This window comes from Apteryx rowi, unplaced genomic scaffold, assembly GCF_003343035.1.
Source record: "Apteryx rowi isolate R43461 unplaced genomic scaffold, aptRow1 scaffold_278, whole genome shotgun sequence".
In the NCBI taxonomy this organism is placed as follows: domain Eukaryota; kingdom Metazoa; phylum Chordata; class Aves; order Apterygiformes; family Apterygidae; genus Apteryx; species Apteryx rowi.
In genome coordinates, this window is record NW_020449174.1 from 1,106,941 (window position 1) to 1,124,117 (window position 17,177).

The window sequence follows — 17,177 nt, forward strand, 5'->3', positions numbered from 1 at the left end:
GATGCTCTGTGCTGGCACCTTCAATTTTGTGTCCTCTTCTGGGGACAGCATCACTTCTCAGGTGCCTGTGTCTGGCTAGTACTTTGCGAGATGCAATGTAGTTTACCATAATTTGACTTACGTTTTCTGTTGCCATGGAATCACTTTAAAAAGAAATCAGCTCTTACAAACTGATGCTCAGCCTCTTTCCAGAGCATAACATCACTGCATATCCCCTGGCGCTCTGGTATGCCAGAGAGGAGCTGGAAAGAGTACAACATTCAGGGAAAAACATCTATTTTTATGGCAATGAGTTGTTCAGATGTAGCTAGCGGTAAGGAAGCTGACTCGGAAAGGTGTCATGAGTGGATTGTGAAAGGAATGGGAAATTTAACATTACTGATTTGCTGAAGAAATTACTGAGAATTGCATTTTCCAGGACTTTAATCCTTGAAAGGTTCACTGATGTGAAAAATCAAGGAGCCCTCTGTGATCTCTGGGGCAGAAACTAGTGTTAGAAATACTTGTGCTTTTCCCTGTCAATGTTGGCAGCGCTCTGAACTGAGCAAAAATGTTCTTTAACTAGAGATTACATGAAATGACTTTTCCGATAAAGCAACTGACTTACACTGCAGCGGGAGCCACTGCTCTGCCTGGATCGTTTTTCAGCGAGAAGATCTTTGACCGTGTGTTTCACTCGCACTCCTTGGTACACTCGTTTGCCAAAATCTGTAGGGACTGAGGGAATGAAACAAGCATTAGAGGAGATCAGCCAAAGCACAGGATAGGTGAAAAAGGTTGTTAAGGAAGAAGCAAATTCGTCACCCCTATACACCAACGTGGGAAGGAAGCACACAAGTCTGTTAATATTCCTGCTAAATTGCCGCTTTGGAGCCCAACAGTGAGCAGGGCTCATTCGCAGAGAACCAAGGGCCCCGCAACGGGCCCCCCCTGCAGTTCAGCACTGGGCGCCAGGTGGTTTCCATGCAATTCCCTCTGCGGCAGACATGGCTGGATGATGGGTTTTGGCTTTTGTTTTGCCAGAGAGGCCTCAGGGGGATCCTGCATTTCCCCTTTGGGTCAGCAAAGCTGGATTTAACCATATGGCCCCTATTGCTTTCAGCAGCAATTCTGTGGTTTAGCTCCTCATTGCCTCTTTTCTGGAGGTGCTGCTGTTCAGCACATCACTCCGTGAGCTGAGATAGGTTTGATCTCTGTGGAGCAAAGGTAGAAATACCCCAGACTGCCAGAGTGGCTCTGCAGGATGCTGGTGAGAACTGGACTGGGCAGAGCTCAGGAAAAGCAAAGGAGTTGGCCGCTCAGCCTGCTCTGTATCCACAGCAAGTACAGGCAGGTTCTTGGGAGCTCTGTTGTTTTAGCAAGGAGAAAAAAGCCCATAAGGCACAGAGGGGTGCAGTGTCTTGGCCAGGTCACCCAAGAGGCCTGGCTTCTGTTTTCTCAACCTTCCTGAAAGCCAGCAAAACCTGTACATCATGTCTGTGTGACTTTTGGTACTAGGCATCTCTCCCCTTCCCCTGCCTGGGTAAATCTCTGTGCGATCTGCCGTGTGTACAGGTGTTTCGGCACAAGTGGGAGCGGAGAGGTACAACATACAATACCAGGGGCAGCTTTTTATCCGGGCTAACAGGCCGTGCCTGTACAGAGAGCTCACACCTGTGGAGGCAGGGAGGAGCGTCCAGAAGGAGTATTATTGAAATATTAAGACAAGAATTCACCTTTGAAGCTAATCCCTTGGAAAACAAGAAGCCATGTTCTCCTGAGGGAACACAAACAGCCAGACCACAGCTGAAGTGTTTGATCTCTAAAATTGTGATTTATCATTTTACCCTTCTGCTTTTCAGGATGTGGCATTTGGTTCCATTCAYCATTTTCATTGCTGGGGCATTGTATCCCCAGGTGCACACGCACACGGCAGGCTTAGAAAGGGAAGAGCTGAGGGCATAAGCAATGCAGAGACTTGGCGCTGGCTTGGAGTTACCCCAAGTGTCTCCTGGTGGGCCACAGTGATTGCAGTTGTTGGGCAATTTCAGCTTGGATTTGGTGTTTGGATACTGACCAGAAACTTCAGTCAAGACTGGGCGCAAGGCAAAGCGTTTGCAAGAGACACTCATGTACCTTCGGCACCTGAAGCTTTGCGCCTTTGCCTGAGCGCTCCTTCAGAGACACAGCATCGCAATTTGACGGGAGAGCCTGAAGTGTGCAGCACAGTACGGAGTGCCCCGTGATGGTTTAATACTGAAGATAACTCAGGCAGCCTCTGGAGGCTAGCTGCCTCCAGCTGGGGATTCAGGCCTTGATTCAGCACTGAACTTACATGGGGGCTTAATACAAGGAATGTGCCTGAATTCCCAAGATCAGGTTTGGATATAACTTTCCGAGGGGGACCCAAGCCAAGAACACACTCTCATATTTGATTTTGAGAATGGGGCTGTTTCTAACAGAGCATCGCTGAAAAGCTGTGAGCAGCGATGTTCGAGGGGTGAGCTGAGCAACCGGGTTTCCTCTCAGCAAGCCGTTCAGGGCCGCTTTGAAATGGAGTCTGGGAATTGTTTTTATTAGGATCAGAGCAAATTCAGGCTCTGTGCTGTGGCCCCCTCCCTCAGTAAGTTATCACAATACCGCAACCTGAACAAGAGATCTGTCTTTTTAGTCTGCAATCTGATATTCCCAAATACTGCAACCTCCTTTATTAACTGCCCTTGCTCCTCTGTGGTCATTTCTCCCAGCAAGTGTCTGATGCTCCGCGCTTCTTCAGTACTGTTTTCCTATCAGCCTTATTACAGTCTGAAGACATTAGACAAACGCTTCCACGTCATTACTTTTACGTATGGGTGCTCTGCTGTGGAAGTTGCTCTGCTCGTATGCCCACAGATATATGTCTGGGCTCAAATCCTTGTAAGCAAGCAAGAGAAGAGCCTTGTCCTCTGACTCTTGTTCAGCTAAGCAGTCTGGCATCTTGTAAGTCACCCTGTTGGTTTCAGTGAGTCATTCTGCAGGATCTGATTCTGAGCTATTAGAACGCCAAATAAGCCTGCTATTGGCAGCACCAGGGAAGGAAATGCTAATTTATATATTTTTATATATTTTTCAAGTAAATTGAATCATATTTCACATCATCTTGGTTTAACTCTCTTTCAGAAAAATATTACACTGTGACGGAATATGAATTCTGTTTAGAGAAGGCTGAATATGCTAATAGATATTGTTAAAATACTGGGATATTAAAGATACCATAAGTTGATTTTAGACAATTCTGCTTTCTGAATTGATTTTACGTGAGCCCACAGATAACATGGTGTATATTTTCCCCAGTTACTCTTTACCATTAATATTTCCATTAAGATACATCTTTATATGTTGGAAAGTCAAGGTGCTGGGACTCACCCGTTTCCATTCTGGCCACTGCTGACTAATCCCAGCTCTCAGGTTCTGCAGGACTTTGGAGAAAGGCCGTCATGAGCTTCCCGGAGCAGAGTGAAGTCAGTGCTCATTCTCCACTGATAACCAGCTGAGCCCGATGGAAATATGTTTTCTCCAATTTAGTGATGTCTCCACAATAGCTTGTTTGGGATTTGCTTACATGCAAATCTCGCCATGTGCGTTTCACTCCCATTTGCATGGTCAGTRAGGATCGGTCTCAAAGGGTCTTTTTCCTGTCTGAGCCGACATGTCATGGATGAAAACTGAGCTGAGGTTTATCGATGGAAAAATCTTTGGTTAAAATGAAAGGCTGGTAAGTCCTGCAGGGATGAGCTATCTCCTTAGAGGAGAGGAACCTGGCTGAAGAACAAGGCTTGGAGCAAGAGCGTGTTCTTGCCTATAAGCGTGAGGCATCCAGGTGCTGCTGAAGATCCACATGGCAGACCTTGGGAGGCACCGCTGTCCCTTGGGGACTGCACAGGCTAGCTTAGGCGTTACCCAATTAAAAATGGATCTAGGAGACATGATGAACTCAGCAGGCTTTGCACGGCCTCCACCAGCACCCGCTGGAGAGGGTCACAACACGTGGCCAGGGACAGCATGTGCAAGACACCGGCAGGAGCATCCTTTAGCAAACCCACATATTCCTGCGGGAGGCCAGGGCTGGGCTCGCTGTTGCCAAGCAAGGAGCCCCCTTTCCGAAGGCCTGTGGTTAGTCTCCAGCCCCAACACAGGAGGAGAAGCGATGGCCAGGAAAGGACCTGTTCTTACACTGCTGCTGGACCCAGATTTAAGGGACCTTTGGCCTGGCCAGCGATAGCTATTCTTCTGTTCTCAGCCTCTCAACGGCAGCAAGTCTGTTTCTACAGTACCTGAACCAAGAAGCAGAGTTAACCCCTTAATTCTTCTTTAAACACTGTAGTTTATACCCTGGTTCAGAAACACATCCAAATTACCTATAAAGGAGCCCTTTTCCCACACGACAGCTAGCACAACCCAGGAATAAGTTGAAGACTTGCTGCAGAGAGACAGACAATCTCTGTAGTGTTTTTTGTGCAAGCAGAGTGGTACTCGGCAACACTGTGCTCATCTTACATGAGCACAACAAAACCGGCACCAATACATTTCTCATAATTAAATATTTCTCCTYTTGTGGAGCCCATTGCCAGTTTGAGGATCTATTAGGTAAAATCTGTCCCTCTGTGTAATGCCATGCATTTTTCCCAGCATTGGCCCAGTAATGAATTTTGCCTGTCATTTGCACTGCCTTCCTGGGGGAAGGCTATTAGTTTTTTAAGCATAATTATATTTTTYTTCCTTCAGAAGGAAAATAAACTAAAAGGGGCAGCTGCTGGAAAGGCTGCATCTGTTCAGGCCATCACAGAAAGTAGGGAATAATAGAGAATAATTCCCCATATACTCAACATACCGATTCAGGTATTCTGGCCGCTCAGACACAGAGCTCACGACCGAGAGGACACCACACAGAAATCGGATGGAAAACTCTGGCTCCTGCATACAGAGTCTGTGGCCACTTATACACCGCCCTCCCCGTGGACAAGTCTTGTTTTGGCCAGTCCATTAGTGCCACCCCTCCTGGTATCTGCAGCTCCCTTGGATTCGCAGACATCTCCTGGAAATGGCAGGAAGCACTGGGCGGGTCAGGGAGGTCACAGCAGAAGAGGGCTGTTTTTGCATTGCGAGCAACAGGCTTGTTTTGCCACCTGCCTCCTGGCAGACTTCCCGCCCGGGTTTGTCTCCTGGGCTGGACATATGTTTACTTTGGTTAGGATATACAAGCGAAATCCTGGCCCTGTGCAAGCTCAGCCCCCCCGGCGCAGCTGTAGCACTGTCCACCCAGGCCAGGTGTCTTCACTGCTGATTTCAAAATAATTGCATTAAAAACAACAACTGATCCTGYAGAAAAAAATTAAATGGAGATGAAATAAAAACTCAGCCTCCTTTCTTTTAGATGACACCCATCTCTTATCTTACGTTTTCCTTTGCAAAAGCCTCAGGTCCAGCTTTTCTCTATAGTTCAGTGGATTTGGGCATGTACCTTCCATTCATCTTAGTGGGTAGAGCCAGGGCATACAATGGGAATTAGAGAAGCTATTGTGTATTGACAAGGCACACTTTATGACACATTTTACACAATCCCACTTCGTTTTAGCATCGTGCCAAAGCAAACCTTACTAAGAACTATATCTCTATTTTGCACTACAAAAGCCTGGAATAGCAGATGCAATATTCAATGTATATTTGCTTAATTCAAACTGTCATTTTGATCCGTCTTCTCATTATTGATTAAAAAAAAATGTTGCATTATCTCACAGCAGGAACCACAGTACTGATGGATAGTAACAGGGCTTGTATTCTGTGTTGGCCAGGGTATCCAGCTGCGTGTTATTCGATTGTAATCTGCGGCACTGTGAAGAGTTGCTTGTTTAGACAACAAATAGGGGCAGTGTTTGCCCTGGGCCCCTAGAAATGAGCGARTGGGCTAGAAATGAATGAAGATGGCGATGGGGAGGCGTTTGCTGGTCTTGGCGCTCCATCATGGCAAAAGCCAGGCGCCATATGAAATCTTATGATCTGCCAAGCACGGATCCCCACTCCCAGGACATGGCTTTACCGAAAGCCGCGTAAGTTAGTCCCGCTGGTGTCTAACAGGGTTACGGTTATGGATCCCGTTAAGCACSTGCATAAGGACCTGTCGGACCGGGCTTGCGCCTTGCTCGGACATGTGCACCGAGAGGTGTTAACGGGCATCGGAGGCAGGGTGGCGCCAGCAAGCGCCGTGCCCAGAGAAGTGCTGAGCCTGGTGACTTAACCTTGACCGGGGAGGGGGGTATCCCACTGGGCGCCGCCAGAGGAAGCAAAACGCTGTGTGAATGAAAACGAAGAACTGATGGAGGYGAGACGATGCTTAGCTTTCTTCCAGAGTGCCCTTAAGCCTGTTTCCTCAGGAAGAGAGATAACTGTCGAAACGTACGCCAGCTGCCGCGGCTGCCAGCAGCGATACTGCAGYGATACGCAGGGTGGCGARAGGGTCGTTTACTGGCCCTGAATTYCCTGCCTGGAAGGGCAGCGAGGAGGCGGCTGGCGGCCACGCGCCTGCTCTCGGGGAGCGCGGGGCAGGAAGAGAAGCCAGGACGCCGCAGCAGCCAGTGCCCGACCCCGATTTTGGCCATTTTGGCGTGACAGCTGGGGAGGCTTCGGTCCCCGGCGCGGCTGTGGGGGCTCGGGAGCATCGCGGGGGGATGCCGCTCCACCGTGGCCAGGCCCCTGGGGTCAGAGGTCACACTCGGGGTCAGGGGTCACAGCCCCGGGGGTCAGGGGTCACACCGGCCGGGCTCATCCGCAGGCTGCAGGCGGCGGGGGAAGGCCCCGGAACCTTTGCGCGCCGGGCGCCCGCTTCCGCGCGGGCCCTCTCGGCCGCTGCACGCGCGGGGCCGGCTCCCGCGCGGCGATTGGCTGGCGGCCGGGCGGAGGCGGCTGCTATTGGTCGGGCGGGCGCGGTCCGTTGGGTTCCGGCGCCCCCAGGCGGGGGAAGCGCTCGGCGGGGCCGGCCGGCGAGTGCGGGCGGGCGGGTAGGCGGTGTTCCCGCCCCGCCCCGGCGCGGCCCGCGGCGGCGTTTCACCCGCTCCGGGGCCGGGACCCCCCTTCCGCAGGGCCGTGCGCCCCCCTTTCCTCTCCCCCTGCGCTGCCGCGGCCCCCTCCTGCCGCCCGGGGAGGGGTTACGGGCCCGGCTGGGCCAGCACCGGCGCCTGCTGCCCGCTGTCGTGGCTCGGCCCTGGCTCCAGCCGCCGCCGTGAGCCCCCCCCGGGGACTGCCCTGCTCTCGCTGCGGGCTGCCGGGGAGCACCCCGGCGGCGCCCTGGCCGGTTTGGGGCTCGGGGTGATCGGGGCGGCGCGGGGGGCGTCTCTGCTCTGCCACCATGCCACCCGCGAAGGGCGGYGGGAAGGAGGCCTTGGTGCTGCAGTGCGAGTGGGAGGTTTGTACCTACGTGGCCTCGAARATGGAGGAGTTCTGTGAGCATGTGGCCCAGCACCTGCAGCAGCACCTTCCCGGAGAAAACCGGGACGAGGTGGACCCTCTCGGTAAGAAGTTACYGTCTTCGTTGTCTGTAGTGGGTCATAAGTCCTCTTCCTTCTTTGATTTTTTTCCCTGTGGGAAAATTTTCCTTTCCGAAGGAAAATAGCTCTGCCTGTTGCACAACTAGAATCTTATGGGGAAAAAACTGGGATTTCTCAGCCTACAGGGATCCAAGCTTTATTTGGKAGACTTTCCATCAGCCTTTTACACCCTGGGTGTCTCCTATTTTTGTTGCAGAGGAATACACGTGTCTGTGGCAGGAATGTGGTTTCTGTTCGCCRGAGAGCTCAGCAGACCTCATCCGCCACGTCTATTTCCACTGCTACCACACCAAGCTGAAGCAGTGGGGGCTCCGGGCCCTGCAGAGCCAGTCGGATGTGAGCCATTGCCAGCTGGATTTCCAGAGCCGCAACATCATCCCCGAGATCCAGGAGAACTTCCTGTGTCTGTGGGAGTACTGTGAGGTGAGAGCAGGGGAACCAGTTCTGCTTTCCTAAGTGTTTTCTGTGACGTGGCAGCCAAGGGGAGGAGAGCTGCCTTTTCCTGCATGCTTGCCTGTTTGCTGTGCCTGTGCCTGTGGGGAAAGCATCTGTTGCGCTCTGGCTGAGGCAGGCTCATGCTGATCTATTCACCCTGTTCTGTCTGTCCCCGCAGAGGTCGTTCGATAATCCCGAGTGGTTCTACCGGCACGTGGAGGATCACAGTTTCTGCTCTGAGTACAAGGCAGCAGGGAAGGAGAACCACGTGGTCCTCTGTGGCTGGAAAGGTCAGTGGAAGCATGCAAGGCCCCTCTGGAGAGCTCTGCGCAGGTTGGATTGTGAGGGCTGTACAGGAAAGCTGCACTCCTTGGCAGGCCAGGCTCTCAGAGAGCGTCTCTTACTTCAAGAGCTTGCGCATGGTGCTGACAGTGAAATGTTCCTGTAGAATTTCCTTCAGGGGGTCCAGTGGATTATTTTGTATTAAACTTCTCATTTATAGTTAATTAGTACCTAGGAGAAAAGGCTCTGATTTACTTTTTAAAATAATTGCTCTCTTCTGTGTTTGTGCAGTTGTCCTAGCTGCTTGTGGGGTGAGGGGGGCCCGTGCTGGTTGTAGGCTAGCGGCCTCATCGTGCTGTATCTGTGCTGCATGGGCTTTTTTGGAGTAGAGTTAATCCTTGCACAGCCAAGCGAGCAGCCTGTTGTTCAGTCAGGTCGTGGGGTCCAAGACTCCTCTCTGGCCTGTTGGAGTTACTTGGTCTGTTGCATCCTTTATGAAGGATCTTAATGGTATTGTGTTGCTTGTGTTCAGACTGCGATTGCACCTTCAAAGGGCGCTGCAAGCTGCGGGAGCACCTGCGCAGCCACACACAGGAGAAGGTGGTGGCCTGTCCTACCTGCGGGGGGATGTTTGCCAACAACACCAAGTTCTTCGACCACATCCGCCGGCAGACTGCGCTGGACCGTAAGCTCCCGCAGGCATGGGGAGGAGTGGGCTGTAAGCAGTCTTGCTGGGTTCTCTTGTGCTGTGTGGGAGATAAGTGTGCTGTGTTTGCCACAGCTGCTCCGCAGTTCCTGCACTGGCAGCACAGGACAAACTGCAAGGGTGGAAGACAKATTGGTCCTTAAAAGTGGTTTGATATTTGGGCTTTGCAGTTAGTGTCTACTGACTCTGACTGGAGGGAAGGGTTCCCAGCTCCGCTGAAACTTTCTCATTTGTTGCTCTTTGTGGTGTTCTCTCCGCTTTGATTTCTCTTCTCGCCACCCCTTTTCCTGCCCTCTTCTCCCTCGACTTTGGTGTTGCAGAGCAGAGGTTTCAGTGTTCTCACTGCTCCAAGAGGTTTGCCACAGAGAGGCTGCTCCGGGACCACATGAGGAACCATGGTGAGTAAAGGCTCCTTCTTCCAACTGAGGCCCTGAGGAGTGTGTGTTCTCCCCTGCTCCACGTGCTCCGTGGTGATGTTTCYCACTCATTTCTTCCGAGCAGTGAACCATTACAAGTGCCCTCTGTGTGACATGACCTGCCCGTTGCCCTCCTCCCTGCGCAATCACATTCGTTTCCGGCACAGTGAGGAGCGGCCGTTCAAGTGTGACTACTGTGACTACAGGTGAGGACCAGGGCTTCCCGTGTTCCCGGCTGGGGCAGAGAAGTGCCCAGAGGCCTGTTTGTGTGTGCGCAGCACACACTGATCAGCTTTGTTCCCTTATTGTTTCCTTTTAGTTGCAAGAATCTCATTGACTTGAGGAAACATCTGGACACACACAGCAAAGAGCCAGCCTATCGCTGCGAGTTCGAGGCTTGCAGCTTCACCGCACGTTCCCTCTGCTCCATCAAACTGCACTACCGGAAAGTCCATGAGGTGGGAAGGGAGCAGAGGGCTATTCTGCTGTGCGCTYGCTCCCAATAAAGCTGAGAAGCACTAACCATGACATGCTGTACAGAAGCATAAAGAAAAAAGCTAAAGCCTTGTGAAGTGCCCAGGCTGACCAGGGCTATAGGAGTGTGAGGTCAGGTTGCCTTCCTCTCTTCCTGCTGCAGTGATATGTTGTGTTGGTCTTCTCAGAGAACCTGATTCCTCCCTCCACATGTGCAGGCAGGTGCCAGGCGCTCTGATCAGGCTTGTGGGGCACTCACATTCCTCTCTCTGCCCTCCAGGGTGACTYGGAGCCCCGGTACAAGTGCCACGTCTGTGACAAGTGCTTCACGCGTGGGAACAACCTCACTGTGCATCTCAGGAAGAAACACCAGTTCAAATGGCCCTCAGGGCATCCTCGCTTCAGGTACTGCCCTCCCTCTGCTCCTCGCTACCTCCTGTCTGGTGCAGACAGCTGGAGCTGCCTCCCACATTTTACTGAAGCTAGCAGAGRTCTGGTAGTGACTGGGCTTTGATGTTTGCCTGTAATGTACTTGAGACCCACTTCCCGGGGCTGGGAAGCGCTGGGCAGCAAGTGTTCAGTGGGATTGGACCGTGGTGAGGGAGCAGTGCTGGGTGGGAGCTCCAGCAGTGGGTCAGAGATTAGGGGCATGGGCAGTGGTGCCATTGTAGCTGCATCTTGGAACTTGGCAGGGGCCAGTTCCAGGTGTCCCATCCCAGAGAGAGTTGCCCCTATTCAACCTTTCTTCTTGACAGCTGCCTCTCTGCTGTGTCCTGCATAGGAAACTCAGGTCTCCTCAAAGGGTTTCTAGAGCCTAAAAGTTGGGAGGGAAAGAGGATGAATTTCAAATGTTCCCAGGGAACATTCATGCTACGTGAATGTGCTTATTAAGTGAAGAGGCTATAGGAGTTTTATCCTCCTTGGCCAGCATCATCTATATAGCATTGGAGCCTAGAATATAAYACCCCTTCCCGGAGCGCTGTTTCCGGCTGCTGCCCTTTTCTTGGGAAGGGGCTGCAGTGTGAGCTGCTCCATCACCCCTGCCTGTCTCTGCTCAGGTACAAGGAACATGAGGACGGCTACATGAGGCTGCAGCTGGTGCGCTACGAGAGTGTGGAGCTGACAGAGCAGCTACTGAAGGACCGTGAGAAGCAGGGAGAGGCACTGGATGGCTCAGCTGAGTGTGTGGTGCTGTCTGAGGGTGAGGGCAACCTTCAGGCCATCATTCTGGAGGCCCCAGCAGGGRCTCCGCCAGTGGAGAACAGTGACACTGAGCCGCAAGTGGCCCCGCTGCGCCCTGCGGCTTACTCTGCTGGCAACCCTGAGCCAGCAGGGCCGAGTGCCTTCCCAGAAGCAGCACTGTCCTCGGAGCAAGAACCCAGCACCCTGGCCAACCCCATCATCCGTGTGGTGAACCGGACCAATGAGCATGGGGAGAGTGAGACTGTGTATTATGTCATGGCCAGCGCGTCCTCTGAGGAGCGGGCAGCGGTGCCTGGCGGGCTGGCTATGGAGCTGGAGGAGAATGTCATGGACCGTCTGCAGAAGACAGCTGAGGAGCTGGGCATCCAGATTGTGTGAGGTGCTCATCTGCCTCCCTGCACGTGGAAAACACAGGCATCGGTGGGATGTGCTGGTGGGGAAGACTGTGAGGTGCTGGGGGAGAAGGCAGGTCTCTTCCCACATGCAGCTGGCTAGCTTCTCCCTCTGTTGCCCCAGCCTCACTGGCTGCCAGCTCTGGTCAGCATGGGGAGGTGGGAAGGGCCGGTCTCTGCTGATAGACAAGAGATTTGAGCTGGAAAGAGCCAAGGTTTTGAGGATTAGGGGCAAGCCTCTCCCACTCCTTCAGGAGGTTCAGTCTTTGCCTGGCCCAGGCCTTTCCTGCCGGATTGCTCGCTGGTGATGTCATCCTTGCTGCTGTGCAGCCAAGTTGTCAGGTCTTCCTGAGCCTGGTCCTCAGTCAGGATCTCCCCAGGCAGGGAGATGWGCTGAGCAGATGTGGCAGGTGAGACGTGTGGCCCTCAGGCCTGTTCTCCCCCATACCCCGTTCTCCAAGGGACGGGGTGCCCCACTTCTGCCTTTGTCAGCACTTCCCTTCAGGACATCTCTCCTGGCTCACTCAGCCAGTGCCGTTGGCAGCGTTTGCACCACTGATCCCTTATACTGCACTGATCTCTGTGGGAGGAGAGGGCTGGAGGTGCTGTCCCTTACAGGCTACTGATTCCCTGCAGCACTGAGGGTTTGGGGGCTTCCCAATGCTTTTGTTCTTCCCTGGGTTTCCTCCCCACATTGGGGCTTGGGCTCCTGATCAGGCAAAGTGTACTTGGGAGTGACAAATAAAAGCCAGACTGCTGGGCCAACGGGTGTGTGGTGTCTGCCTCAGCCCCATCCCCGCCAGCCAGGGCGAGTTGTGGTGTGAGCATGAGATCAAGCAGCCCAGCACCTGCGGTGTGAGCACCAGGCACTGCGGAGCTGCCAGGAACTCTTAACGGTCCTGCATGTCACCACTTGATGCAGCTGGCTGCTGCCTTGGAGTGTGTGTTGTCTCATGTCCCCAGAGGTGGCACTGGAAGGCCAGGTTTAGCTCAGTCATTCCTGCTCCCTGGTGTGCATTTGATTTTGCTGCCTCCTGCAGGGTATGAATCTTTGCTGCCTGCTGTTTCATGTTTTGGATCTAAAGAGTAGCTTGGGCTTGTGGGTAGAGGCAGCTCGCCCTTTGGGAAGTGGTTTGGATAAGGACAGCATGAAGTTGGTGTCCCTGGAGCGAGCAGGGCGACTGTGGCCTTCGCTGCCCTCTGTGCGGAAGTGGTGTGACCAGATGGAGGTAGACAGGCAATTTCAGTGCCCTGACTGCTCCCTTGGGCCTGACACTGCCTATTTTCCTCTCTTCCTTTCTCAAGCAGTTCAGCAAAAGCTGCTGGAGCTCCAGGTTAGTGGAGAAAATCACTTTGTGCTAACCCCCTGGCCATCTGCTCACTTTCTAATTACAAACACCAAGGGTGTGACTTGTGGCCGTGCCCTTCGCGTCAGGGGCACAAGAGCAGCCCCTTAGGCCTGTGCCATGGGTAAGGAGCAGCAAGCTCTGCCACTGTTGAACATGGGCTGGGTGAAGAGCAGGGAGGAAGCAGGGGAGAGAGCCCCAGGCTGTGTGGAAAAGTTTCCTGGGCTGGATGTGGGCAGGGAGGGCAGTGTGCGCCCCAGCGCAGCTCTCGCGGGAGCACGCAGCCTGGGAGCCTCCCCTGGGCTAGTGAGACACAGCGGGGCAGTGCGCCGGGCGCCTTGTGCTCGGGGGCAGSTGAGGGGCAGCTGGCTGCCCTGGCAGTCCCCACGGCACGTGCTGCAGGAGGATGCCGCTGGCTCTGGGAAGAGCCTTCCTGGGCTGCCAGCACAGGATGTGGCCAGCCTTGCCCAGCCTTCTGCGCTCCCGTTAGACGCTTCCTCGCTGGTGCTTGGCACAGCTGGGCCAAGAATACCCTCRAGAGAAGGGACTCCAGCCAGACAGGCATTCGCAGCACTCCCATCTTGGCTCCCTTTCCAAYGCACAGGCCTTGGGGCTCTGCTGCCAAACCATGGCAGTGCCCACTCTGTCCCTGATGTGCCTCGGGCTGCAGTGCTCCGGTGCTGCCTGAGTGCTAGATGCTGAGAACAGGGTAGAGGCTGTGGTGGCCGACAGGAGTTGTCCCTTTAAACACTGGGTCTGGGGAGGATAATCTGCCAGGGATTATTTGCTGGGGAGAGGACTGGGATTAAGGGGAGTGTCTCCTCCCTTCCCCCGTGCCCTGCAGCGTCTCCCATCCTGAGTGCATGGAAACAAAGTTGGCTTTCTCCGGGGCAGGCCGGGTAGCACTGCAGGGGCTCGGGGAGATGGGCAAGCCGAGGGGCTGCATCCTCTGATGAGTTGCGGGGTGGGGAGGAGGGCGGTGCGTGCGCTATGGGGCCGAGCCTCCTCTTCCTTGCCTTGCTGGCTGCGCTGGTCTCCTGCGAGGAGCCGGAAGGTAACGGGCTGTGGGGGGCTCATATGGGCTGGGCTCGTGCTACCTATCTGGGGGGCTAGTGGGGAGGGTGGTGCTCAGCCCTTTCCCCCCGGGGCTGGGGCAGCAGAGCCGTCCCAGCCCCTCTCTGCCTTGCTCCCTGTGGTGCCAGGAGTCCTGGATACCTACTGGTCTGGYACAGCGCCCATCTGCCTGGGGGGCTGCAAGGGGAAGCACAAGGAGCTGAAGAGGAGCCAGTGCGGGGACGGCAGCTGCTGCTGGCTGGGCTACAAGTCCTTCTGCCGAGGTAGGGCTGGGGGGAGGCAGGAGGGGGCCGGGGATGGCTGCCAGGCTTGGTACAGCCTGCCTGGGCAGGGAGGGTTTGGTGCCACRCGCATGTGTGGAGCCTCTGTAGCAGCCTGGTCCCCGGGCCACGAGGGGACACCGGCAGTGGCCAGGGACACCTGCAGCGCCTGCCCGGCACCCTGGCCCTCGCTCAGGACCTGCAGGGTTGCCCAGGCGTCCTGGGGAGCAGTGCCGGGGGAGTGTCCCTGCGAGGTGCCGTGCTGCCGAGCCGGCCGCGGGGGATTTTGGCATCGTGCTGTCAACRGGAACTTCCCTCTCCCCAGTGAACTGCGGGCGGCCCGAGGCGGACTTCAACTCCGTGGTGTACGGCAACGACTGGTGGGTCGGCTCGGTGGTGCGCTACAGCTGCCGGCCCGGCTTCCTGCTCCTGGGCGACCCAGCCAGCGCCTGCCAGTCCGACGGCCGCTGGACCCCCAAGCCCACCTGCCTCCGTGAGTATTGCTGGGCCACGTGCTGAGCCCGGGGCAGCCCCGGGGAGGCGTTCGCAGCTCTTCTGGGCATGCAGGAGGGCTGCAGGCACGTCTCCAGCGCCTTTGCACCCAGCATACCGTGGGGAGGTTGTGGTTGGGCAGGGGGGCTGCAAGGATGGTGGCTGCGGGCAGCTCTCGGTGACGTGCTCCAGCCCCGCTTCCGCAGGGATCTGCCTGCGAGGCCGGATCGAGATCAACGAGCGGGACATTACCGGGAGGTGCTCCTCCTCCTGCAGCACCCACGCTCTCCTGGGAACCTTCCTCAACCACGGCTGCATCAAGATCTCGGCCTGTGTCACCAAGCAGCCCGGCTGGGCCCGCTGGTTCCAGCGCTGCGACGTCTGCGAGTGCGACTGCCACGTCCCGTGCGGTGAGTGCCCGCGCTGGCCGCCCTGGGCTGTGGGTGGACATGCGCCTGCCAGCAGCTGCCTGTCCCTGGTAAAGGTCTGTCCTCCTGCCCTCGGCGTAGCAGGGGGATCCCCAGCCCCTGCAGCAGCTGGGGGCTGCCGGACCACTCGAAACCTGCTGCTCCTGCCTTCCTCGCAGCTTCCTCCGGGTAGAGCTGAGCTGGCCGGGGCTGCAGGATCCGACTCCGCTCCGAGAGGGACCTCTGCCTCGGATGAGTGCTGCCTTCCCTTAGCTGATCTCCATCACTGGGCTCCTTCCCCAGCTCCGTCTGCTGCGAGGCTGTCGGTGGGGAGGAGAGGAGAGAGCCGCCAGGACTTGCCCCTCTCGCAGGGCTGCCTTCTCGCCTGGCCCCCTTGCACGGACCCTCCAGCGCCAGGGGATGCTCAGCGAGCAGCAGGGGCTGGGGAGCTGCACTCGCCTCCTGCCGCTGGGCCCAGGCAGTGGGGCATCTCGCTTCCCCTGCTGTGTCCTCGAGCCGTGCACACAGCTGGCCACGCGCTCCTCCCTGCCACCCGTGCAGGGCCCAGCGGGCCGCCCAGCCAGGGTAAACGTGTCCGCACCAGGAATAAAGCGTTACCGTGAGACTCGCTGCCCCAAAGTCTTCCTGGGTGCACTGGGGGCTGCCCCCAGCAGCTGCAGGCACTGCCCTCGCTCTGTGCTGCACCGTCTCTCTTCCCAGGAGCTGGTTTCCTTCCAGACTCCCTTCCCTGAACCATCTGCATTTCCTTTCCCTCTCCAGCCCTTTRCTCCTTGCTGGGGCGATGCTCAGGGGCTGGCTCGGGTGCTGGCTGACTCCGGCACTCTGCTCCAGCCAGGGATAGTTTTGCACTCCCAGGGGACCAGCTGTGGCTTCCTTCAACGCAGTGATGGAAGAAGCAGCATTTTTATTCCCCCAGAGAAGGAGGAAGGCAGGAGCACATGCAATGGGGTGGCCAGYGGAACTGGAGGTCAGGCTGCACCAAGGGTAATTAAAAGTATGCTTATAGGAAATCACACAGGATTTCCAGTCATGTAACAGATTCTGCTGCTCACCCCATTCCCCAAGGCCAGCACACGTGGCAGAGCAGAGAGGTCCCACCTGCCACTGGTGTTGTCCTGAACACCTGAAACACTGAGACTGTGGGGACACAGCTACAGCCAAGGCCAGGGTGGAGAGGTCCTAGCTGGGGACCAGCTGGATGCCGAATATGCCCGTGGTGCTGGCCGCCAGGCCTTCCCAGGAACCGAACCTCCATCCCTGCCTGATTTCCGCCTTGAAGTGACTCACAGTGAGTTGCTGCAGTTGTGCCGGGTGCTGTATAGCCAGCGAGGGGATGGCTCAGTCCCAAGGGCTCCCGGCCCAGCCCTGAGCAGCAGCAAAGGAAGGGACTTTAGCATCAAGAGGGATCATTCCCAGGCCCCCTTTGCGCCCCGGCCGCAGGGAAGTGGGACTCTTCTGCGCTGCTCAGAGGGTGCTTGGGCTGAGACCTGCAAACGGTGAGTGCCTGGGGATTGGAGTCAGCATGATGAAAGCAGGGTGAGCTGGTCGGGCCCGGTGTGCCTTTTGCTCCACGAGGAAATGGCTCAAGATCTCCATGCAGAGCCTGAGGTGGCCAAGACCCTATGAACATCCCCTCGTGCCCCCCCAGCACCTGGCCTGCAGGCTGCTCTGCCCCATGGACACTCCTCTGCCTGCTGGCTCGATCCTGCTCCTCCACGGGGCCGGACTGCTGCCCCAAGCTCTGTCCCAGCCCCAGGCTGGCTGTGGCAGGGGAAGGCTTTCCTCAGCTTGGCAGATGGTTTTCTAATTAATACCCTCGTTAGTGCCACTCATTTCCATATGTCTTTCATGTTTAAACGCTGTGGTGGGTGAGAGGTGTGAGTAACAGCGAGGACAGAGCCAGGCGAGGCGCCGCGGAGGGTGGGAGCAGTGAGGGCCGGCAGGTCCTTGGTGATGAGCCGGGAGGGGAGCGCGGCGGGAGTGAAGCTGTGCGGGGTGGTGCCGGGGCACCGTCCCTTTTGGGGCCAGCTGTACCCCCAGCAGCCCCAGCCCTTGGTGCCCGCTCAGCCCCGGCACCTGGCCCGTGCTGCCTGGGCACGACTTTGCCGTG

At 56.0% G+C, this 17,177-nt stretch overlaps 2 protein-coding genes across 2 annotated transcripts; both read left to right on the plus strand.

The window, feature by feature from the left end:
* Positions 1 to 7,031: 7,031 nt before the first annotated feature.
* Positions 7,032 to 12,232, plus strand: HINFP (histone H4 transcription factor). Its single transcript, XM_026068652.1, has 9 exons — positions 7,032 to 7,523; positions 7,756 to 7,982; positions 8,173 to 8,284; positions 8,809 to 8,961; positions 9,303 to 9,380; positions 9,484 to 9,604; positions 9,718 to 9,856; positions 10,153 to 10,277; positions 10,931 to 12,232. The coding sequence occupies exons 1-9, from the start codon at positions 7,361 to 7,363 to the stop codon at positions 11,451 to 11,453; spliced, it is 1,641 nt and encodes a 546-aa protein (XP_025924437.1). The 5' UTR covers positions 7,032 to 7,360; the 3' UTR covers positions 11,454 to 12,232.
* A 547-nt stretch (positions 12,233 to 12,779) lies between these two features.
* Positions 12,780 to 15,671, plus strand: LOC112967474 (CUB and sushi domain-containing protein 1-like). The gene is made up of 5 exons (XM_026068654.1): positions 12,780 to 12,937; positions 14,016 to 14,150; positions 14,473 to 14,640; positions 14,846 to 15,049; positions 15,226 to 15,671. Exons 1-5 carry the CDS (start codon positions 12,934 to 12,936, stop codon positions 15,237 to 15,239), a joined length of 525 nt encoding a protein of 174 aa, XP_025924439.1. The 5' UTR covers positions 12,780 to 12,933; the 3' UTR covers positions 15,240 to 15,671.
* The last annotated feature ends 1,506 nt before the right edge of the window (positions 15,672 to 17,177 follow it).